The sequence below is a fragment of the Botrytis sinoallii genome (genome assembly GCF_014898435.1).
Source record: "Botrytis sinoallii strain Bc 23 chromosome Unknown BSIN_019, whole genome shotgun sequence".
In the NCBI taxonomy this organism is placed as follows: Eukaryota; Fungi; Ascomycota; class Leotiomycetes; order Helotiales; family Sclerotiniaceae; genus Botrytis; species Botrytis sinoallii.
This window is the reverse complement of record NW_024066046.1, coordinates 786653-810724: the sequence shown is the minus strand read 5'-3', so window position 1 is coordinate 810724 and position 24072 is coordinate 786653. Positions and strand designations below refer to the sequence as shown.

The following is a 24072-nucleotide window of genomic DNA, read 5'->3' as shown; positions in this document are numbered from 1 at the left end:
TGTATATATGTAGCACGGATAGCAAAGATCGACCGAACAAGCTAATTCAAAAGCTAAAATAGACTACCGAGTGACGATCACCCGCTTGGTCTAACGGAGAATTAACTGATCTTGTTATTGATATTAATAACAGGCCAAAGACCTCCTTTAAGTAGTCATCTAGGATCAGCCACATACAGGGAGAGTGGAAGGCGGAAGAAAAATATCTGGGGTCGTGGCATCGAGAATGGATGAAGATTGAAGGGGCAGATGCAGTGTGACACTTCTATCACAAAATTGGAGCCTCGGAGTTTTCAAAAGTGTCCGTTTTGCGTGTACTGCACTGTAATATATCATTCATGTCATGGAAATGGCATTGCTGGGGCTTGATAGGTTTGTATGCTACGGACATGTTGCTTCCAGATCGACAACATCATGAAATAAATAACAATTTGTGGTTCAACGACGGACAGACCGTGCGTATATCAAGTTTGATATTCCTTGGGTAGGCATTTCACCAGTACATTGCAGCGATTGATCCTCTAGATTTGGTTATAGTTTCGATAAAATCCTTGGCTGCGGAGATTTCTTATTTCGACGGACATGATCTCATACTGGGAGCCCACATCGATGGCTGGTCTGCTCGTATGTACCGTGAATGCTCGATGCCAGGGTGAGCTTCTCATTTCCGCGTTGAGGTTGTCTATTTGGCATATATTGATAGCTTGAGTGGGTATTTGTTAATGGCAGTCGAAAACGGCATTTGAGAAGAAACGTTCGATATTCTATTTCTCTTGATATTGATACCTAGGATTTTTTCGTCAATGATCTTCAGGGGCTTTTATTTCTCAAACGAAAGCTGTCGGCCAACAATCGTACAGGTAGGTATCTAGTTGAAGACGGCAAACCAAACGAACAAATAGTCTGAGACAAAGGAGACAATGAAAAGTCGGATCATGTCTTTCCACCAAGCACATATTATTCATTTGTGTGCCAAATGTGTTCAAAATTAGGAGTGTTGGATCAATATCGTCGTCGTCATCGTATGTCTGAGTAGTGTATGTGGTGTATGTGGTGTATGTGTATTACCAGGGTAAATGTCCGGGACCGAAACCTTAACGCCGAGACCGAGACCGAGCCCGAGCCTAACGAATGAGAGGATAAAAGGATAAAAGGAGAATACGATATATTATGCACTTGCATAACAAGGTCTCGACAGCACATAAGGGTTTCAAATGCATGAAATACGGAGGTCCGTACCGTACCGTTGTTCTTGAATCTTAACTTAATAACGACGCCACATTAATAACCTTTTTGGACAAACCTTGGAATGATCCGATGGTCTTGTTTCCCTTTTGGGCTGGCCGATAATTCTGACGACCTCGGGACATACCTACTGTATAGCATTGATTACTAATCATGATCGCGATTACTCATCATGTTTTCCTATTTTGTACCGCATCGTGATTTACTTTCTGTTAAGCTTCATTGTTGAATGTTCAATATCCATCCCCTTATTGCAGCAAGGAAGGCTTGAAACCTTGGCGTATGGTTATAGTCTCAACAGAAGTCTAATCTGAGCTCACGAGTCACATTTGAGATGATTAACTTCGCCGTTCCTCTTGTGGAAAGTTCTGGCTTGAACATGGGTTAAATGACATGACATATCCATCATGGGAAGGGATTTCTGACAATTTAGGTCTGACTTTGGTATGATTGGAGATATGAGATGTGGAGTTGAGAAGCCATGATTATCGCAGATGCGGGGTTGAGACATACCTCTATATACCTAGTAGGTATTCAACAGAATTCTGTTGACACAAAACCAGCCAGAGCGAATATACTCAACTCTTTCACTCGTTGTATCCCTCCTATCTTTACTCGCAAAACATCACCCCATCATGTCTGAAACTACACCAGAACTCAAAACCTACAATGGAAACTGCCATTGTGGTGCATTCAAATTCACAATCAAGATGCCTGAAATAACTGCTGCTACTCAATGCAACTGCAGCATCTGTTTCAAAAAAGGATATCGATGGGTATTTCCTGGTGAGGGTTGCTTCGAGATTATCAAGGGAGAAGGAACTTTGAAAGAGTATCATTTTGGACAACGTACAATGGCTCATAGGGTAATACTGCCATCCTCAATTACGGAAATGATGCTTATGGATCTAGTTTTGTCCAACGTGCGGATCAAATGTACAAGGATTCCGCTACAACACTCCAGCGGGAAGAGATATTGGTATCAATGTGAGTTGAAAGAATCTCAAGCACATGTATATCACGACGGCAAATGACTGATGGCTCCTTAGGTCAATTGTCTCCAAGATATGGACCAATGGTCACTGGAAATTAATAAGTAAGCTGCGCCCAGCAAACTCTCGCAGTGGAGACAAATTTTTAACATCCAGTCCCCAGATATGATGGTCTTGATCGTGAACCACAGTATGTGGCAGTTAAATACACTGGTGAATTACCATCAGCCAAGTTCGAAACCGAAAAGCTTTATACTGGTGGTTGTCATTGTGGTGCAATAACTATCGCATTCAAGACTCAAGCTCCATTACCTAAGCGTCACGAACATATACAGGAGTGTAACTGTAGCATCTGTTGTCGAGTGAGTACTCTATCGCCAGCTCACTTTGATATCAAACTAATCAACTATAGCTCGGCATCACTGTCTGTTATCCCAGGCGAGACCAAGTATCTGTTTCGGGCATCTCGAACATGACCGAATACTCATTTGGTCAGGGTTATAACATATTTCGGTTCTGCTCAACTTGCGGTGTTACTGTCGATATTGAAAAAGACATGGCTGCAGTGTCTAGATCTCCTAAAACTTGGGAATTGTTGACACCAGCACAACGGGAAAGATGGCCAACTATTCATTCAATTAACTTGAGATGCTTTGAGGGAGTTGAGTGGGATGATATCAATATCTATAAGGCGAACACTAAAGCGATAGATCCGCAATATGTTGTTCCGGAATAATCGACGTATGTTCATCGAAAATGGAGAGGCGGGGGCGGGGGGACGCATTCGGTTGAATTGTTGAAGGGTATTGGAGGAGCTCGAGGGGCAAGTATCTGGATTCAATCTTCAAAAAATGTCCAACGATATCGCCAAATTTTCTTCACATTATTATCAATTTGTTTTCTACATATATTTTACTATTCACTGGGAATACCCTTAATCGTCTCATCAATTCAAATTCCCATGGTTGTCGTACCAGAGAATTGCCTCTTCACACGTTGATCTATCATTGGTTGTGTTTCATCCACGTGATTGCTGACCTATTTTAAGCCACTTTCACATGCAATAATATTTTTTTTCTTTCTTGCGATAGCAACGAACATTCTTATCGTCTCCTAGAAATATTCGTCTCCCCATTTCAATATGAAATTTCCATTCACCTCTCCTACATGTTCTCTTTCTCTTCGATATATATTCATATTCCAGATTCAATGTTCTCTCGATTTCACTTGATACAGCAACTACGATAACGGTATAGATTAATCTTGGCTATGAGGGAGAATTGACTGATCTACAACTATTCCGGAAACGTTCGTCCTGGACCTAGACCATCATATTCGACCGGAAATTCTTGTTTGCGTCCAACAAAACATTTGCTTGCAATATTTTACATATATCTCCCGAGAACCTACTTCCGTACATATCCTTTCCGCCGTAATAGGTATTTGATATATATAATGTACTCACGATCTACCCGTCGTTCCAAACTAAATATTTCTCGAGAGTCATATCTACAAGAAGACCAAACCACATCGTTGGAGGATCCGAAATTTATGATGCAGAGTCAACGATATCCACCCACCTTTACTCCAAATTCAGAAGAAGCTTCTATGCTTTATTCAATGCTTCCACATATCGTGCAATCACGTTTACCTCGCATACCATCCATTCGAAAGTCTGTTGACATATATGGATTTGTGAGTGGCCGAAAATCTGAAAGCACATTATCGGGAGCCAGTACACCAGGATCCCTATCGTCATCGTCTACAATGACCCTCGTCAATGAACGAAGCTCTATATCTAGTGATGGAGAAACGGATAGCTATTTCTTAGACGATTCGCACTCTTCCGATGAGGATTTCCCTAAACCCCTCAAGAATGGGCAACTCCAGACGATAGGATTGTCTGAGACAAAGTCAGGCATTGGATGGAAATTTGCAAATCAAGGTTCGACCGCTACAATATTTAATTCGATCAAAGATACTAATTGATTTTAACAGGATATAGTCTACTTGCCCTTTCATTCGAGGAATCATCGGCAATTTCCCAAAATACTCGATTTAGCAATACTTCCTTAGCGAGACAACTCTATGTCCACGCCTTAACCTACTTACTCCGAGCTCTTCCCTCTGATCTTTCGACAGAAGAAAAGATAAGTCTACAAAGTGCTATACCAACAAAGATAGTAGATTCCCTACAAGAAGAATCCTACACCAGTGAAAATAGTCAAGATTCAACTACTGGCGAACCCCCTTCGTTACTTCAAAGAAGCATCGCAGCTTTTATTATTCAATTATTCATATTGTTCCAATTTATCTTACCATATTTGAAACACATACTCTCGTCAGCATATCAATACGATCGAACTCATAAGATATCAGAAAAGGTTCTGTCCAAGGGTATAGTAACAGTTGATACGATCGGAAAATCGAGCCTGGCAGTTACAGGCGCGGTTTATGGAATGAGTGATGGGAAAGTTGGACAAGCTCTTACGGATGCGGCGGCTTGGATTGTTGAGGGAGTCACTGGGGGTGTGCATGAAGGTGTTAGCGAGGGATTGATAATGTTGGGTGCGAGGAATGGTACTTCGCCTAAGAAGAAGTAGATAGAAGAAGACGTTCATGAAGTAAAGTATATTTGGCGCGGTTAACTTTTGACGATGGATGAATGGTGATACCCATGAGTAGAACAGGAGTTTTTTCGGATATGGGATAAACATTGGTACTTGGAGTAGGTAGGATAGAAGGAGTTATATCTTTTAATGCATTAATACAAATCAATAAACAAGGATTCTTAGTATGTTTTGGTAGTGTTGATAGAGGGGATCTAAATTGGTATATGGGGGCGAGCCCCCAAACCCCCATAGCTCGCTGCGCTCGAATATTTGTAATCCGATGATCTACCACCATATCCTCTGACCCGCCGTGCTTGAACCCTTCAGACGACCATTGTAGCTTATTTTGAACAGGAAGAATGAGCTACAAGGAAATCAAGATACTTCATTATTTTTCATCGTCTCTTTCAGATCCAAGTCAGGTACCGGTAGATGGTCTGTTCGTCTCTCAGACTCTCACATCCATTTTTCGCTTGGTATCCGATAAGGCCCAGTCACGTGTCTAATAATCTAGCTATCTACATACTAGCGGCAACAGATAAACTCATTAGCGTCAAAAAAAAGTTCTGGGAGAGGAGAAACATCAAGTCTGATTTTTTGCAGAGGGGAATCCAGCGACTTCGACAATTTCAATCAATCGCCACTTTGATTTCTACACTGTTGAATTTAACAGTTATAACTTCAATTGAATTGTTATTACTATCTTTTCAACTTTTATCCGTATCCGGATCAGTATTTAATCATGTTTTCCGTCTGCAGAAGAGGTCCCGCCTCAATATCTAGAGCCCTTCGCGCAGTCCCTTCAACCATTCGAATTCCTTCAACCAGACCTTCAACTCTTTCTCTCATTTCGCAAAAGACCTCTTTACCAGTTTTGGAGTCAAGATGGTTACATGTATCCTCGGCTTCACAATTACAAAGTGCTGCCACTCAAGAAGCTGCCGTCGTTCAAGAAAATAAAGTCATTAATCGTTTCGATGAACTCACCAAATACGGTCTGGTTCATCCAAATGTTGTCAATGAAATCACTCAAACCATGAAACTCGAGACCATGACAGAGGTCCAAACTTTGACTATTAACAAGGCTTTACAAGGACATGATATGTGAGTTGTTGAAAAAAAAAAACATCTGGACTTGAGAGTCTCGTACTAATTTATTCGATAATAGTATTGCACAAGCACGAACTGGTACCGGAAAGACAATTGGTTTCTTACTTCCTACTATTCAAAATATCCTCGAGAAGAGTCCTGAGCTTGCATCTCGTCAACGTTATTCCAGAGCAAGAGCTTCTGATATCCGCGCAATCATTATTTCACCTACCCGTGAATTGGCAGAACAAATTGCTGTCGAAGCGGTCAAGATTACAAGAAATACAGATCTGATTGTACAAGTTGCAGTCGGTGGATCGAGCAAAAGAGAGATGCTTAGAAAAGTTCAACGTGAGGGTTGTCATATCCTTGTCGGAACCCCAGGAAGACTTCAAGATCTTTTGACCGATGAATACAGTCAAGTATCTGCTCCGGGATTAACAACTTTGGTTCTCGATGAAGCCGACAGACTTTTGGATGATGGATTCTCTAAGGATATTGATAACATTCAAGACTTCTTACCCAAACGAAACGAAGTTGACCGACAAACATTATTATTTTCCGCCACCGTTCCAAGAGAGGTTATGGGTCTCGTCAGAAGAATCTTGAAACCAGATTATAAATTCGTCCAAACCGTTAAGGCAGGAGATGTAGCCACACACGAAAGAATCCCTCAAAAGGTTGTCACTACTACTGGAATGGAGAACATCATGCCAGCGTTGGTCGAAATTTGCAAGAAAGGAATTGAAAAGGCTAATACCGAAGGTTCCTCTCCATTCAAGGCTATCGTATACTTCAACTCAACCGCGAACGTTCAATTGGCTGGAGAGATCATGAAAGGAATAGATTCCCTTCAATCAATTGATGTTTCTGCTATTCATGGCAAGCTCACACAAGAAAGAAGAACTAGAGTTACAGACAGATTCCGTCGTGCCACGTCTGCTGTCATGTTGTCCAGTGATGTTACAGCTAGAGGAATGGATTTCCCCAATGTTACTCACGTCATTCAAGTCGGTATCCCTAGAGACAGAGACACATACATTCATCGTGTAGGACGAACTGGAAGAGGAGGCAAGGAAGGAGAAGGATGGCTCTTATTGACAAAATCTGAAGTCGTAGGAGCTCGTCGAACATTGTCTAATCTTCCGATCACATCTGATCGTACACTCGAGACCCCCTTTGTCGATATGAAACAAGATGCTCAATTACCATCCACTACCGCAGAAATCCTTAATGAAGTCGGTCAAGCAACAAAGAGAGTTGACCGTGAGATCAAAGTCGACGCATACATGGGTGCTCTTGGCCAAGGTCAGAAGGGTGCAAACCCTAGGGCAATTTTGGAAGACATGAACAACTGGACCAAATTTGGTTGGGGTTGGGAGAAACCTCCTATGATTGGCCCTGGCCTTGCACGCAAATTGGGAATTGATAGAATCCCCGGCGTTAACATTGGACATGAACCTCGCGAGGATGATGGCGACTTTGGTAGTGGACGAGGATTTGGAAACAGTGGTGGAGGACGAGGATTTGGAAGCAGCAGTGGTGGTGGTGGTGGTGGTGGTGGAAGAGGATTTGGAAGCAGTGGTGGATCCAGTGGAGGAAGAGGATTCGGTGGTGGCCGAGGTGGTGGAAGTGGAGGTGGTAGAGGATTTGGTGGAAGAAGTGGTGGAAGAAATGGTGGAAGTGGTGGAAGAAATGGTGGAAGCGGTGGAAGAGGATTCGGTGGTGGTGATAGAGGTGGTTCCAAAGGAGGATTTGGCTCATCTTCAAGTTTCTAAACAAGGTTTGATACTTGATTTGTTCGACTAAATCGCTTGTTTGTGTATCACCACTTCCTTTCTGTCTCAGTTTCCTTTCCCTTTCCTTTTCATTTTGCTTTTGTCTCGGCTCATCCTGTTTTGCTACATTTTGTCAGATTTTCGACTGGTACAAGATGACAAGGAGATATGCCATACGCAAGATTCGAGAAAGGAATTTGGGCAGAAAAACGACACTCAAATTTATGCATGTACGATACATACAATTCTTCGATTCTTGTTGGAAAATTGTAGCAAATAGATAGGAAGGATACAAAAATGGGCAAACCGGCGGGGAATGGAGCTTAGGCGTTTCTTGTTTGGGAGCGACGATAGCTGTGGTTCATTCAGCAAGCGCAATGCTCCCTTGTATACCTACCTACATACCTATGTATAACTTACGAGTTAGATGGATAACGAGGAGAATCTTTTGAAGGCATGGGATGGGATGGAGAAAATGGAATGATTTTTTATAGTGGAGAGTTGGGGATGGATAGATTTGCGGTAGGGGAGGGGGAGAAAGGCATTACTGGATGAGTCAGTAGTGAGTGGATGGGGAATGGATAGGATAGTCATATGGATAGGCATAATTCTACTCTTTATTTTAGGAATATTCTTTGGTACTATTCGTTTGTATGTGTGTGCTTTCATCTTCCTTTTGAATGAGTCATGGACATGAGATTTGATTTTACAAAGGATGAATGATGAATGGGGATGCGTGATGAGGTTATATGGTAAAGGAGCTTTGCAGTGGTTAAGGGGGGGTATTATCAAGTAGCCGCTTATGAAGATTCTTTTATAAGTATATATATACTTCCTCTCTTCCTTCAATCCATATCCAGACAATATCATTCTAATCGCAATCTCAAGAAAATTTAGAATAAATAGACAATCAGTATGCATATGATTTAATTATATTAATCTATACCAAGTTTTTCATCGCTTTGAACCCCTTCCCGCAGGATAAGTGTATATATCTATCTCTGTGCGATGCGCCCTCCTCTTAATTTCCTAGTACCCCGATAACCCGATACCCAATATCACAGACTTTTCTATACAATCCAGAACGGAACATCCACGCGTAGATTCTACATCAAGAACTCTGATCTATAAAATTTCCATTTTCATATCCCTCACACCAAAAGGTAAAACGCCATTCATGTGGTATCATATCGCATCCAGGGACATGTGATTTCCCAAAGTATGCAGAAAGAAAGGAAATTCCCATTAAACTTCACTAGAAGAAAGAAAGGCGAAGGAGAAGGAAGGGAAAGGAAAGAGAACTGTGTCAAGAATTATGCGGTCATAACAGAGCGAACATCCCAGACCAGTAATCTTTCATCCCAAGCAGTGCTAGCGCACCAACCTTCCCCAAAGAGACACCAATCAACACCGTGTACAAATTCGGTGTGAGCATCCATGCGACCGATTTGGCGAGGCATGGTGGCATTCATTGTACCATCAGTCCAGATGCGACAAGACATGTCATAACTGGCACTCAAGAGGGTATCGCTAAGATGTGGACTCCAGACCAATTTTCGAACAGCATATTCATGTCCTTTTAAAACGGCGACAGGTCCACCACCCACATTGCGAAGATCGAAAGTTCGAATCGCTTGATCGACACCAGCCGTTGCGATAACTCCCTCACGATATTTATTCCAATCATGGGTGAGAGCTTCGGTTGGAGGTGAAACTTGACGATTACTTCCGACTGCTCCCAGAGAGCCTGCACTTGGTGGGGAACCATGGATTGGGACAAGTGAGACTAAATGATTGGAAGCCGACGAAGGGGTACGTAGGTCAAATATTCTTAAATGCGAATCTGAGGAGACAGATGATATGATCGAGGGTGAATGAGGAGAGAAGGCAGCGCTATATGTGCAAGAATGTGTAGGTAATGTGAGAACTGAGCTTGTGCGATTTGGGTTCCACTGAGAATAGAAGAGTCAGCAATACTGTCGATGAGACGGTTACACCTAGACACAGGGGATCCTCGTACCAGTTTAATTGTACCATCCCAAGAGCTTGAAACAAACGTATCTTTTGAGACCAAATTCCAATGAACAGCAAAAACTTCGCGACCGTGTTCATGAAAGTTTGCGACGGGGAATGATTCATGAATTGCGGTGTCGAATAATTTGACGCTTCCATCACCACATGCGACAGCGACTTGGTTTTCGTTTGATTCGGACCATGCTAAATCGTAAATGGAATCTTGAGTATCGAAACTATATTATGAGAAAGAATGATGGTCAGCAGGAGCTATGCAGACGACGAAAGTGCTAAGATCCGAGTCTGACCCCGAATAGTACCTACGTTTTTCTGTACTTGAATACCTTGCGGAGTCAACATCAAGCTATAAAGTCTCCCATTTCCTACCAGCCCATAATTGGCAGAGGCAGTTACACAAATTCGATTGTCAAAGAAGGGAGAGTATTTGACAGCAGAGCCCTTAAAGCCTCGAGTAATAAACTCCATTATTATTATGAAAGGGGGGGATTGTCGCCGAACCTCGACGTTACGAATGTATTTATTGCTGTAATCGTCACAAGTGATTAGCTGAGCTGAATTGTAGGGAAACCCCACCACCAATTTATGCCGAGGAGTTAATCGGCTGAGTAATCGCACACGTGACTGTTGCAATGCGAGAAACTTTGAGTTGATGAACCACGGCCGTAGGGGAAAGCCAATTTATATATGTTGGATTTAAGCGATTGTTTTTGCTAGCACCTACAAGCGTTCAAACACCTTGGCAAGCTTGCCCTTCAGTCATATGGACAGATTGCCGTAAAACACTTTTCCCTAAATCCTGGTACGCTGTTAGCCAAAGAGAACCACCACAGCAGTGGACCCCGATTTCGATCAAACACACCCTGTGCCTTCAAGAGAAATTGGTCAATATGATGGATGCCTTTGTATCAAGAAAAAAGCGAAAGCTGTCTGTCTCTTCCCCGTTACCACTGGAATCAAGCACGATCGATCATATCGAAGATCTCTGTGTTCCAGATGATGAATCAACGGAATTTAAGCTGGCGTTATTGTCATCTCTGCACCCTGAAGTCGAACAACAAGTCCTTCTTGAGATTATACTTGAACATGATGGCGATGTTGAGAAGGCCTCTAATTCTTTGTCTAGTACAGACACATCGTCTTTGCCGATACCAAAGAAGCCATCAGCCACGGTAGGATATCAAAGTTCTCTTTCTACTTTCATCTCGAGTGAGAACTCCACAAAGCGAGTTAAGTCTTTGTCTAAAAAAGGCAAGACTCTTCATTTATATTCTCCTCAAGATGTTGCAGCTCACACTCCTTGTTCTATCATACATAACTTCCTACCGGTGGAAGAGGCCAATACGCTACTCGAGGAATTGTTAAAAGAAGCACCAACTTTCGAAAGGATGACCTTTAAACTTTTTGATAATGTGGTTACGAGCCCTCATACGGCTTGCTTTTATGTTGAAAGTTTGGAAGAGCAAAGGGCTCAAAAGACAGAATACCTTTACAATGGTAGTCTACTAACGGTGAGTAGTGCTCAGAATTTGAAATCTCGGATTGCTAAACTGATAACTTGCAGGATGTCCGTCAACTCACTCCACAAATGAGAAAAGTCTCGCCTAAAGTTCAGGGTGCTGTCAATTCAGAAGTCGCAGCCCGAATCAGAACACAGTATCCTAATGGTCAGAAGCTCAAGTACCAATCATCGGACCCATGGAAGCCAAATGCAGCTTTCGTCAACTGCTATAACGGTGGCGCAGAGAGTGTGGGATATCATAGTGACCAGCTCACCTACCTTGGACCACGAGCTGTCATCGGATCAATATCTTTGGGTGTGGCACGTGAATTTCGTGTTCGAAAAATAGTCGCTCAAGAGTCAGACTCGAAAGAGAAAAGCAAGGAGTCTTCCGACGCCGAAGGTCAAATAGCTATTCACCTACCACATAACTCTTTGTTGATCATGCATGCCGAAATGCAAGAAACTTGGAAACATAGTATCGCACCAGCACAAGCCGTTGATCCTCATCCAATCTCTGGGAACCGACGAATCAATATTACCTACCGAGATTACAAAGCCTCATTACATCCTAAATTCACGCCAAAATGCAAATGTGGTGTACCGACAGTATTGAGAGTCGTGCAGAGGAGGAAGGAGAATTTAGGTCGATACTTCTGGATATGCCACGCGGGAAATGTTCCCGGAAAAGAAGGTTGCACGTACTTTGAATGGGCTGAATTTGATGAAGATGGTAATCCGACCTGGCACGATAAAATCAAAACTGAGGCAGATATCAGTGACCCGAAGACTGACAAAGAGATCTCTTGATCTGGAGACTTTCTAAAAGTCTGCATTGCAGCACTTCACGCTTCATCTTCGGCAAAATACCAAACCTTAATGTCGCGAATAAGCTGGGATCGAAACGTTCTAGGACGACTAGGCTTGGAAGCTAAGATTGTCCGGCTACGTTAGCTCCTTGGTCTGATGAAACTACAAGGTAAAGATGCTGTCATTTCACACAAAATTTCTTAGAATCCTTAGACTTCTACAAATGAGCATTAATTTTTGAAAAATCGAGTGTACATAAATTCTTTTATCTACAAGGACAATCAAATTTCCACATTCCATACACCTATAGTTCCTCTCTTCTTACCTTAGAATTCAATCGTCACTTTTCAGATCAAATATCGAAGAAGCCGATATCTTTGAGAATCACTTTACACATAAAAAAATCATCTCAGACGGGCCGGTGTCCTTCAACAATGGCGACACAATATGATTTTTCTGACCATAAAACACCAATAGTGATGAACCATAAGTCTTCAAACAGTGTCAAAACGACACGTTTTCTACCAGATATGTCATCTCTTAACTCACTGGGCGCCATCAACAATAATTCGGAAAATGTTGTCACCCAACTTCACCAAACGGGTGTTTTTTCCACTCACACAAGATTTTTAGACAACGATGATAGTCTGACCGAGAACGAAGCTCATCAGCCCCGTGTCCATATCACTCGCCTTCCTGTAGAAGCTCGCAATCGATTTGGTCACCTCAATGAACTGTCCAAATTTAATAATCTTTGGACTAAAAAGGCATGGACGTCGGAACTATTGACTCTTCGAAATCGTCATGAGATCGAATCAATACCGACCTCGCGAATTCATATCACAGAAAAAACGCGGAAAACATAATTCAAGTTCAATGCCCTTCCTGGTGAAATCCGAGAATGATATATGAATATACTCTTCTCAGACCTCTCGAGAAGAAAAAGAAATCCGCATCTAAGGCGCCTATATTTCTCAGAGCCCTAAAGATATACGGCGCGCAGAGTCTTTATCTCGAAGCGAAGACTACCTTCCATTCCATCAATCAATTCACATATAACATTGTAAAAACTCTTAAATTTGCAGATCCTGAAGTATGTGGGATGTTTCGAAATTTACTTTTGATTATACCGTGAGTTTTCCCGGAGTTTTCTTTTGGTAGTCTAGAATGTAGGTGGACAATCAAAAGCTTTCAGCTTTCGAGATCAATTGACCATTCATCGCTTTGGATAATTGAATACTCTGGGAAAGTTGAGTTGTTTTACAGACACTTAAAGCCACAGATTGTCCATTTACATTTGTACCACAAAATTAGCGACTAATACAGCTCTCAGTACCACCTTCACCCCATTATCACAGATTCCAACCCAGATGTCTATTCTTTATTCTTCTCTCCGTCATTTAACACTTCGTAAGATGTTCTCCTATGAACACGGCGGATTCGAAACGTTTCTCACACACTCATTGCCGAAATTCGAAAGATTGATCAGCGTGAAAGTCCAATGCGAGTATGGGAAATTTCTCACTACATCATTTATGCAAAATCAGGATAGATGGATATCTCTATTGAAAAAAATGACCACGGGGGAGAATGGAGAGTTTGTACAAGGTATACAGATGGAAGAGAAGGAAACCAGTGGCAACGCACCGAGTGCTCCTACTTGGGTTTGGACAGTTGAAAATGGCAACTCGGAAGAAACTAAAATTATGGATGGTATGAAAAGAGAGATAAACTTGGTTATTAAGCATAGAGTCTCTCATGTCAAATTTTAGTATGATATCCCATGTTGACAGCATTATTTTGGATGTCATTCTGAACTGATTAGGCGTAGATTATCTCATATTGTTCAATATCTTACCTTCTTTCAACAATTAGAATAGGATTCAATAACCCAAAAACTATTGCCGGGTGATTGTCTATAATATTTGAAATTCTGAGGTCGACATAATTTTCATCCAGATACATAATGATACACCTGTGTTTAAGATCGTATATTGTGATGTGTATGAACTTCAGTACTAACCGATGCTTTTGGGCCATGACTCATGGATAGCTTCCTCAGTTTGTTATACGAAGATGCGTTAGAGCCTTGAATTGTAATTTGCAATAATCCTTGCAGGTAGCAAAATTCTTACATTGAGGCTACGCTGGATATTACTTTCACATGATTTCCACACATGAATCATTGCAAACTTCGAGAAAGAACTTTCATCTCTAAGAGATTTATTTTTGCCGACAGGATAACACCTCCCAAGTGGCATGTCTCATATCATCAAAGATGATTACTCGCGTATATACAAGTTCAATTGGATGGTCAAACTATTTACAAACGCAAACATCCAATTCCATCTCATTCCACGTTTCGAAAACGAACGATCAGTCATTCTGCATCTCCCAATCCTCCCACAACCCATCAATCCTACAACCCCTTATCAAATCCACATCATATTCCCCCGCGTATGACCTCATTCACAATCCATCCCCTTTCCCCATCTCCACAGTTCATATCCATCCCTCACAACTCAACCAGTCCACAAAGCCGGTCCTGGGATGGTATAACTACTCAAAGTTACATAAGGATTAAACAAAATTCCTGGGTCAGTCGCCTTGTAGAAGGTCGTTGCTGCCACGCCCGCAGGTTTTGCTGTTCCAGAGCCCGTCACATCAATGTTAACGCAGAAAGGATAGTTTTGTGCGCCATTGGCTGTTGTGGCACCGTGGAGCGCGATGATTTCGTGGCGGAATACGTAGTGTCCTGTGGGGATGTTAATAGGAGGGTCATCAAGAGGGGGGGAGAGTTAGTTCACATACCGGCAGCAAGTGTCTTTGGTACAGTGGTCGTCCAGGTATTGTTGTTCGCCATTAAGGCTCCTGTGGCCCAGACTTGTGTGTTGAAATTGATACCTGATTGATCGATCTTCACCCATTTGAGATTGGCTTTGTTGACCTGCTATTTGTTAGTAGACTGATTTTCGTTGTATTAATTTATTTATGATAGGTCGTTTGTATTTCATAAGGACCGAGATACTTTCAAGATGAAAGCGGAAGAGGAAGCAAAAGCGAAATCGAAAGCGAAATAACATACAGCAGCGCAACTTCCCCCACAATTAGCAACATAGGTCAACACTGGCCCAATGTTATGCGGCCAGGTAGTCCATTGGAATTGTACTGTTCCTCCTGCAGCAACAGTAGCCGATACATTTGCATTTACTGCGTTCTTATGGCATATTATATCGGAACTCCTACACCAAGTCCAAATTAGCTCTTGCCAAAATCGAAAAGAAAGATTCAAGGAAGAGAAAAGGAGAAAACATACGAATACTGATCAGGCGCAATAAACCCAATATCCAACGCCTCCTCGTACCATCCGGGAGTTTGTGGATAAGGAACCTTGTTTACAACGTCGTACCAGTAGGAGATTTGCCAGCCGGAAGTGTAAACGCCGTTTGCTACAATTCCGGAGACGTAGCCATGAGAGAGGACGGCGGGGATAAGGGAAAAAATGGGGAAGATGGTGGAGAGGAGATGCATGATGATGTAGATTGGGGGGAGGTGGCTGGAAGGTTGGGAGTGAGTGAGGGAGTTGGAAAGGAAATGAGCGGATGAGGGAGTTTGAGGGAAATATATATTAGATTGGTATATAGTTTCAAAGAGGAATGAGTGATGAAGATATCTTGGCTTCTAGTGTGGTAGTATCGATTGGACCTCGTGATCGTTGAAGAATCACTGACAAAATTTGACATATTAATGAAAATCCGGGGTAATGGGGGCTAAATTCAACATTCAATATAAATGCCGTGGAAGCATTGGTGCGAATTCCCCTAAATCCGGGGATAATAGATCAAGTGGGATGTTTTAATATAATGTTAATATAGAAATACCGTTGAGGTTGTTGCTAAGCCGGTCATTATTGTGCAGGTTTCGTCTTCAGCCGGCATTTCGGAACGGCGGGGCGGGGTGATATGTTCTGGTGTTTGCATGACATGTCGCAATTTGACTTAAGGACTTTGAAGGACCTTTTTAGACGAGGTCAAATATTTTGTGCTTCAGTGCTATGTATCGCCATTGATGAAAGAGAAATTGTGAAAACTTGGAATGCTAATGTTACATACTTGTTCTTCCTGATTATTGTGTGAGTTCAATGTGCAAAGATACTCTAAGAAGGGGTCCGCTTAATTCTATGTTAAAGATTTCAGGTAAAATTTTATTCTTGCTATTCTTAACAGTATGGCCAGTAAGTTTTAACCAGTGATATGAGATGTTCTCTGATATAGTTCGCCCGAGGTGTTTATCGAGATTTTAGATTCTTGCGGCAAGGGGGGCCTTCGTCCCGTTTCGTAAACTTTCTACTCCTATCGTGTATCGGTCCACACACGTACTTCTTATAGATCAATATGATCTCTTCATAAGCACTTGTGTAATTCTAGACTATACCAGAAATCATCACATGTCATAAAATTGCCTTGAAATGTACTTGGAATGATAGTAAACTATTAGCCACAAGGCCACCACCGCCACAAGAGATTTCTACGAGGTTGTATGTGGAAAGGTCTACATGATTTCACAAGACAAGCTAAGAATTTTTTTCTGAAGTAGAAGGTTCCATAAGTTGTCCCTCGCAAGGAATATGTCATCATTATCAAGTTCAGGCCCCATCCTTGGTCCTTGGTCCTCGACTTCGACTTGTCCAACCTGGTTCCTATTGACATATCTTGTATTCTTTACCTAGTTAAACATTCAGTAAGGTAACACCGCCCTTTGTACCCAAGTCACTTACTTTCTTAATATGCCATCAACGACCTAGTTGATGAATAAACTAAACCAAACATATGACATGTTCATCAGTGTCAAAATTGTGTTTCTCCCGCGGAACATACGCAGTCTCGTCTGCGTTATTTTTCTCATCCATGGCTGACACAGGAAGAGTCAACGCCATTCCAATTCTTTTATAAACACCTTGGTCTCCTTCGATACGTTTCAAAATTATTCCCTGGTGGACAGAAAGCGGCAATAATATGTAAACGTTGTACGTTTTGCTGTTAACTTTCACTCGCCCAGTACCTTCTACACAGTCTATCTTATACCAATAATATATCATAAAACTTCCGCCCAAAAACAAAGTATTGGGCGGGATAAATTCGGCGATTAGAAGTGGAGGACATGATAACCACAATTTTAAGTTCGGCATGTCGCCGAATTGATTTTCAGTCGCTGGTTTCTCGACTTTCAAAATTCTAGATAACGGAGTATCGCAGACTGAATCGCTGTCTAAGCTTTGTACTTGCGATGCGACTGATGCCCAGGACCACGTTGGAGCACGTCGAGGTGAAATTCTTTGCCTTACGTGTTGATCAGTGACATTCCAACATAGTCTCCTTATTAAGTCGTTACTCCACATTCCTGCAAAGTATTCATCTTTTTTCTGTTGCTGCATTTTCGCCGCAATTCCGGCCAGTCTTATAAGTCTATCCTCTTCGTAGGTCAGATGACGGCCTGAGTAATTTGTAACGATTTTGTCCCAGATATCGATTGAAAGCTGTTCCTTTTTCTGACGCTCAGTTCGATCAGAGTAGAAAGCTGAGCTCTCTGAAACAAAGTTCGTATGGCACTCCCAAAACACCTCTTTCCATGTGAAATGCACAGTGCGTGGCGAGAGAAGGCGCTCTTGTAATGTCCAGCCTCGACTTTCCAACGGACAAACGATGGGATCGTCTAGAGGATGTTTCGTATTTGGTATGCAATCATACATAGCGTCATTATTTCTATTGATCTTGAGAGAGATACGACACTTTAGGAGATCTTGCCTATCAAAGAAACATCCTTGGCTACCATCGATGGAGCTAGATGCAGCAATGTTCAGCACACCGCTACCGTAGACATCAATCATAGTGACAGACTCTCTCGCCCAGTCTTCTTTATCGTCCTGTATAATGCAGAGTGAGTCAATCCAAATATACCTAATTTTCAACTGCATACAAACTTCAATGGCATCTTCAAAGGTCTTCGGAAGGTCTTCCATTTCTATTCTCGACAAGTAAGTTTTTAGGCTTGATTTTGTTAGTGTTTGATATTTCCTTCTCGGGGGATCCCCAACAATGGCTTAAAGAGTCGCATATTGAAGATTACACTTCTTGATCAGATTTCGCAAACGAAGTTTTGGATAGTTTCCCTGAAGATCTATGAGTCTTGTCGGTATGAAATCTGGCTTTTGAGCGTTACATTTCGGATGCAATCCTTAACATGCACTCAACCACTGTTCAATCAAAGGGATTGATTGACTCGTGTTCGAACTTGGATTGGTGTTCTCAAAAACTTTATTATCTGAATAAAATTTTATTAGTTCCAGTCGTCTGCAAGGTTTCAAAGATCAACATGGGAAATGACTTGTCCACAAGATCTCTTCCTGGTAGAATCCCATTCATAAGCTTAATCCAAGCGTCAAGAGCCACCTCACTTGAGTTTGAAGATACAAATGGAACTTTCTGGCAGTAACCATGATCACTATAGATTTGATTGGTTCTTGCTATAGTGCCATGTACCTGAGCTGAAAAATACTCAACAACCTCCCATTACATGACTTACAAATTTCAGGCGTTGTTCTTAGATCTGCTATAAATGAATATCCCAACCTCTCATTCGTCCAATGAGGATCAGTTGCAAAGTTCAACTCAACAGACAATGGAAAGTATTCAAATAAACCAGAAATTACGGATACTTGTGAAAATGGCATTAGTGTTTGTCCAAATCTGGCCTTCCATCCATCAATGTGTTTTGAAATTATTGCGTCACGCTCCTTTTCATCGTCTGTGTGAATGAATGTGTCACACAAAGAGCAACCATCTAACACAGACGTCTTTAGGCTTAGTGGATTCCGTACGTGAGATATCCCTGTTTCCAAAAGGTCGCCTGTAAGCCAATCAATACGTCCCAGTTCATCAACCATATTCTGACAAACGGCACACAGCTTCGATGGCGGCATAGTATTACTCGAAGGTAGTCCATCCAGAACATGATCGAAGGAATGATCCTGAGAGGAGCTTGATCCATGGGCTTCTGTATCTTCGGGCTTTGGTCCAGGTATATTGGACCCTTCCTCTGTTTCAGTTAGACTGATCAAATCTTCTTCAATTCTGCTGCCTGAGTCCAATGAAGGCGTTCCTGATAGACTGTCTTTTAACATCTCGCAATCTCGTCCATCCATCTTAAAAAGTTTAAGAGCGCACTAAAATGTGGAGGTGGGTTTGGAAAGAACGGAGTGTGATCAAATTCGTTGTGTCTATAATATAGCTAGCGATCGATGAAATGATGAGCTGGAATTCTGAATAGATTAGTAAGATTCTTCAACCAACGGTTGATTGTTCCGGGGAGACTTCTTTTCATGGGTCTTCGACTATTTAATTGGTCACAGTATGACTCAGCCCTGCGAGGTCAGTTAGCCTCTTCAAACAAATCGTCGATTCAGCAAGAGAATGCCAGAGTACAATACTCATTTGTGTCAAGCATCATCAGGTGATATTTTCTTGGTCCTCGATCAATTCAGATGTCCCCAATGCTCATTTGAAATCTCTGGTCGATCAAGTGTAATCCATCTTTCATTCAACTTTACATCATTTCTTACCTGTAACTACCTACTTGACACTACAGCTATCCGCCAATTCCTGCAAACTTATAAACTGCTTCGCAACAGTCTCCCCGGTATCATCATACGTACTTCTCCCTCCAAAAACCTGCACCATCTGTCCACTACTATTTCCCCATCCTAATTCCTCCAATCCTCCATCAGGCTTTCTTGCAAATGCTAACCAAGCATCCTGCATCGCTCTACTCGTTTCCCACTCCAACTCCGTATTCTTTCCCCTAAAGTCCTCCGAAGTTCCAAAAATCATAGGGAGCTCGCTAGAATGATATGCGCCTGCCCATGGTAATGGTGCGACATTAGAGAAATTTCCTCGGTATTGAAAACGATAGGTTTTAAGACCGAGCTGAGTTCTATAATATGATGCAGCCGAGTTTGGACAGATGTAGCGACGAATTTGGTTGATGGAAGCCAAGGTGCGATTAGCCGATTCGGTCAATGGATCTGCCGGGAATGCGTCCAGAGACATAGTATCGTTATCATTAAAGCCATAAACCACGGGAAGGGGAGAGACTTGGTTGTTCATGAGTCGCTGCGTGTAATTTTGGAAGACAATCGTGTCGTCTTGAACGATGTTGAACGACAAAGTGGGGGTGGTAAGAGCATCATTGTAAGACTTGAGAAAAGCTTCGATATCGTTGGCTGGAACTTGACGCATGCATGGAAGGAGTTCGGAACCGGTACAATTGAAATGAGAAGCCACAAATGTGAAATTCGAGTAAGTATGATCGTTTATCGGCGTAGCCGTGAGTGAAATGCCTGAGTTACATGTGAAACCTTTCACGATGGGATCATCCGGATAAGCATAGTTGTATGCATCTGTTGATCCTGCTCCAGCTGATTGTCCCCATAGAACCATCTGTTCGGGATCTCCGCCGAATGCAGCGATATTCTGGTGAATCCATTCCACTCCCGCCCGCTGGTCAAGATAACCTAAGTTTTGAGATTCGAGACCAGGTGCATTTGGAAATCCAAAGATGTTCAATCGATATTGAATACTAACCACGATATGAGATTGTGTTCTTTCAATCCATTTCGCAGGATTTTGATAGGGTACTGAGAAACCCCCAGTTTGAAGTCCACCACCGTAGAGGAATATCAGAACTGGTAGCTTGTCTTCTGGTTGGGAGTGAAGCGGCGCCCAGACACTCAAAGGGAGACAGTCTTCGCCGCTTGGTCCCCAAATAAAGAATTCTCGGACGAAGGTGTTATAGATGGAAGAGATTGCACTTTCGTATTGTGGACAATTCAGAGAAAATTTTGTTGCATCAACAATAGCGGGACGACTGGTTGGGTGGTAGTGCATTCGGTGGCATCCAGCGTAAGTTACCGATGGGGGGTTGAGCGAAGGGTACGCCTAAGAATTGACGAACATTTGGCGTGGTCCCGTTGATAATTCCTTGAACTAAGATATGTTAATGTTGTTTCTGAAATAAGTGTCAATGAACCCTTACTACGGTCACTCGTTGTGGAAATACTCAAGTCTACATCTGATTTTGACTGCCAATGTGTTCTCGAGCTGACAGCTTGGATTGAGAGCACAAATGTCGCCACTATGCAAGAGAAAGCACTAATATACACCATTATAGTATTTGATTTAAGATATGAGCAGAGACTAGAGACATCAGTACGTAGGTGGAAGCAGGGGACTCTACATATAGTTCTTGGGTCATCCCACTTTGCTACTTGTGACGCCTACCGCTTACAGTGGATATTATCAGTAATTTTTTCTGCATGCTCGTTCAGATAGAATTGATAATCAGTCGACAAACAGATACCTTAACGCTCAATCATCTCGCTCTGAGCTTACCAGATTGAATAAAACTTGGAGAAGCTGATTGGTGTATGTTATTGAAAGAACTCACTCCCAAGGGATTTTGATCCACTATCCAATGGAATTTGAAAAGCTAGAGCTGATTATGGGATAGCTTGGTGTTATTCGGCACCGAGATGAAGCTTAGTTCTGGTGGCAGTTGGGTGACGCGGGGGAAGGTTGCGGGGTAGTGGACTGCTGCCATCACATTTGAATCTACCCAAAGTAAGTAGACCGGACAATGATCAATGAACATGGAATGACGATTGCAATGCTTACATAAGGTCAATTGAATGTTGTTTTGGTTCCATAATTCACGCCTCTGTAAGCGAATCATATTCTGTAGATGTCGCCTATAAACTTGCTATATCAAAATCCGGCTAGATATTTACATCCTATGACATAGAATATAATTTCAATTACAGAAAAATCTCTTCATAAGAATATCTGGGCTTTATAGTCTTCTAGGGATATGGGGCGCTATCCTTATGTAGAGTCATTCGACTAATCCCGACCCACTAACAATTTAGTTCCGCCTAGTCCCCATCAGATCACGTTTCCGTGACATTACCTACTGTTACGACAAGCTATTAAAATTTCGAAATATTTAACGATATGTTAATCATATCTTGAAAATATCACTATAACTCAATTACTTTAGACAAAACTTTCAAAAATCAATCAATTTCGAAAATTCTTTAAATCCCTTTAAAGTAAAATCCTTTTATTGTGACACTTTGCCTTAGAAGAACTGCGAGAGCAGGGTACAATTTATCCTTAGAATCTACAATTATAGAATTGGGAGCAAAGTGCTTATAGAGTGTTTCTATATATTAGCTATATATATGTGATTGTATATATACGCAAGTATGTATATAAGCGATTGCAGCTGCGATTGAATACAATCCATAACATTATCCCTCTCTTTCGAAAAAGCTTACTCTCAAGCTTTACAATTATCTAATCTGTAAACACATCGGTAATCCCAATAAGGCATTATTGTTTACATTGTAATATGGCGTGGTAAACAGGTATGTATGCAAATTTTGCTTTTTTTCGCAATAGGAAGGTATATGGGAAATGGAGGAAACTATTCTGTAGTTTAGTAATAATGCAAAGTCTTCGAAATATATAGATTGTCCGAATTTCTCTTTCTTTCCAAATCTTTTCTGGTTATTTATTTTCTTTATATTCTTTGATTAATAATCAATATGCTTTCCATATTATTAAAAAAATATAATAGCAAAAACAAGTTGTTGTTAATATAGCTAAAGCAATAGAAGGATGCACATATAATAATAAATTGTTTATTTTTCTTTTACATTTACTTTACTGATATATTTCTTTATAATTTATAGTAAAGAGGGTATTTATCTTTTTTATTGTATAAGGTAAATATTTTATTAAGAAAGAGGAGGAGTCGAGCTGTAATGGGAATAATAATAATCCTATTGATAAAAAGGAGGATAATAAGAAAGATAGGTTGGACAACAAAGATGTATATAAGTAAGACTTTTTTTTAATATTTCCGGCTTGCAATTGGCTTATCTAACAAGTGTAATTATAAATATCGAAGGCAATATGTTTGAGAATGGGGTTGATCTTTGATATACTTATTGAATATATTTATTCTATTGTTTTTCAAGGTAGAATTCGGAGGAAGAATATAATCCCTTAATTAATTATATTAATAATTACGAAAAAAAGTTTGCTAACAAATTAACTATAATGATATATTATTTTCGTGATCTCGAAAATAATAGCGAGATAGTGTCAAGGTACGGGTAAAGACTTATATTGTATCATAAGGGTAGAAGAGCTATGGAAGAGTGAAGCCCTATTTATAGGAAGTAGGGCACACTAATATATTATACCTGAGACATAAAGGCAATTACAGATCATATAGTTAGCACCATAACAGTATCCCCTACTCAAACGATCAGTTTATGATTATAATACCAATTGACCTTTTAGAAAACAAAATAATATTAAAATACTCTAATTTCTATTATTAGATTAAAATAAACTTTCTTGGGAGTAATAATCAATTGCCAGAGCTTTTTAGGTCTGCCTCGGCCTCGATTTGGGGTATACTTGGTATAAATATTAGCGGGGGATTAGAAGTAATAGATCTTTTGAAGTTTATTCAAACAGGTAGTTCTGGTTTATCTGGATTTGCTAAATGGAAAACGATAATCGTATTTTCTTAGCTATAAAGGTTTTCAATAGATTGCCAAAATACTGGGTGATATTCTATTTGACTTGATAATGAAATCCATCCTTGTTATAACAATTAAATAGTTTATCGAATTCTTATTGCTTAGTTTCCTTATTCATTTCATTATCTCTTTTTAGAATACAGCCTTGGTTTCGATGGGATCGGCTTTGTTGATTGCTTCTTGATTAGCTAGTCCAGATAAGCGGTGGAGTGGTTGGAATAATAAGTTATGGAATACTAAAAAGATCTTAAAACTAGTAAGGAGCTGAAATAGACAGACTTGTTTATAAACTTTTAGAATCTTATAGGGGCTATCTCATTTGTTATTACCTTTCTTTATCAAATGA

At 41.1% G+C, this 24072-nt stretch overlaps 9 protein-coding genes across 9 annotated transcripts; 5 read left to right on the top strand and 4 right to left on the bottom strand.

The window, feature by feature from the left end:
• Positions 1 to 1096: 1096 nt before the first annotated feature.
• EAF02_009401 (uncharacterized protein) lies at positions 1097 to 2973 on the top strand (the record flags this gene model as incomplete). Its single annotated transcript, XM_038905449.1, has 5 exons — positions 1097 to 2111; positions 2158 to 2232; positions 2295 to 2341; positions 2401 to 2599; positions 2650 to 2973. The coding sequence occupies exons 1-5, from the start codon at positions 1881 to 1883 to the stop codon at positions 2971 to 2973; spliced, it is 876 nt and encodes a 291-aa protein (XP_038754902.1). The 5' UTR covers positions 1097 to 1880.
• Positions 2974 to 3692: 719 nt separating this feature from the next.
• Positions 3693 to 4840, top strand: EAF02_009400 (uncharacterized protein; the record flags this gene model as incomplete). Its single annotated transcript, XM_038905448.1, has 2 exons — positions 3693 to 4182; positions 4236 to 4840. The coding sequence occupies 2 exons, from the start codon at positions 3693 to 3695 to the stop codon at positions 4838 to 4840; spliced, it is 1095 nt and encodes a 364-aa protein (XP_038754901.1).
• Positions 4841 to 5591: 751 nt separating this feature from the next.
• EAF02_009399 (uncharacterized protein) lies at positions 5592 to 7716 on the top strand (the record flags this gene model as incomplete). The annotated part of the gene is made up of 2 exons (XM_038905447.1): positions 5592 to 5953; positions 6018 to 7716. The coding sequence occupies 2 exons, from the start codon at positions 5592 to 5594 to the stop codon at positions 7714 to 7716; spliced, it is 2061 nt and encodes a 686-aa protein (XP_038754900.1).
• A 1313-nt stretch (positions 7717 to 9029) lies between these two features.
• EAF02_009398 (uncharacterized protein) lies at positions 9030 to 10124 on the bottom strand (the record flags this gene model as incomplete). Its single annotated transcript, XM_038905446.1, has 3 exons — positions 9030 to 9668; positions 9737 to 9965; positions 10117 to 10124. 3 exons carry the CDS (start codon positions 10122 to 10124, stop codon positions 9030 to 9032), a joined length of 876 nt encoding a protein of 291 aa, XP_038754899.1.
• Positions 10125 to 10637: 513 nt separating this feature from the next.
• EAF02_009397 (uncharacterized protein) lies at positions 10638 to 12058 on the top strand (the record flags this gene model as incomplete). Its single annotated transcript, XM_038905445.1, has 2 exons — positions 10638 to 11258; positions 11312 to 12058. 2 exons carry the CDS (start codon positions 10638 to 10640, stop codon positions 12056 to 12058), a joined length of 1368 nt encoding a protein of 455 aa, XP_038754898.1.
• Positions 12059 to 12959: 901 nt separating this feature from the next.
• EAF02_009396 (uncharacterized protein) lies at positions 12960 to 13830 on the top strand (the record flags this gene model as incomplete). The annotated part of the gene is made up of 2 exons (XM_038905444.1): positions 12960 to 13189; positions 13392 to 13830. The coding sequence occupies 2 exons, from the start codon at positions 12960 to 12962 to the stop codon at positions 13828 to 13830; spliced, it is 669 nt and encodes a 222-aa protein (XP_038754897.1).
• A 439-nt stretch (positions 13831 to 14269) lies between these two features.
• EAF02_009395 (uncharacterized protein) lies at positions 14270 to 15589 on the bottom strand (the record flags this gene model as incomplete). Its single annotated transcript, XM_038905443.1, has 4 exons — positions 14270 to 14813; positions 14870 to 15005; positions 15144 to 15300; positions 15375 to 15589. 4 exons carry the CDS (start codon positions 15587 to 15589, stop codon positions 14581 to 14583), a joined length of 741 nt encoding a protein of 246 aa, XP_038754896.1. The 3' UTR covers positions 14270 to 14580.
• A 1285-nt stretch (positions 15590 to 16874) lies between these two features.
• EAF02_009394 (uncharacterized protein) lies at positions 16875 to 18077 on the bottom strand (the record flags this gene model as incomplete). Its single annotated transcript, XM_038905442.1, has 1 exon — positions 16875 to 18077. The coding sequence occupies one exon, from the start codon at positions 18075 to 18077 to the stop codon at positions 16875 to 16877; it is 1203 nt and encodes a 400-aa protein (XP_038754895.1).
• Positions 18078 to 19686: 1609 nt separating this feature from the next.
• Positions 19687 to 21278, bottom strand: EAF02_009393 (uncharacterized protein; the record flags this gene model as incomplete). The annotated part of the gene is given in 3 exon segments (XM_038905441.1): positions 19687 to 21051; positions 21068 to 21099; positions 21149 to 21278. The coding sequence occupies 3 exon segments, from the start codon at positions 21276 to 21278 to the stop codon at positions 19687 to 19689; spliced, it is 1527 nt and encodes a 508-aa protein (XP_038754894.1).
• Between the last annotated feature and the right edge of the window lie 2794 nt (positions 21279 to 24072).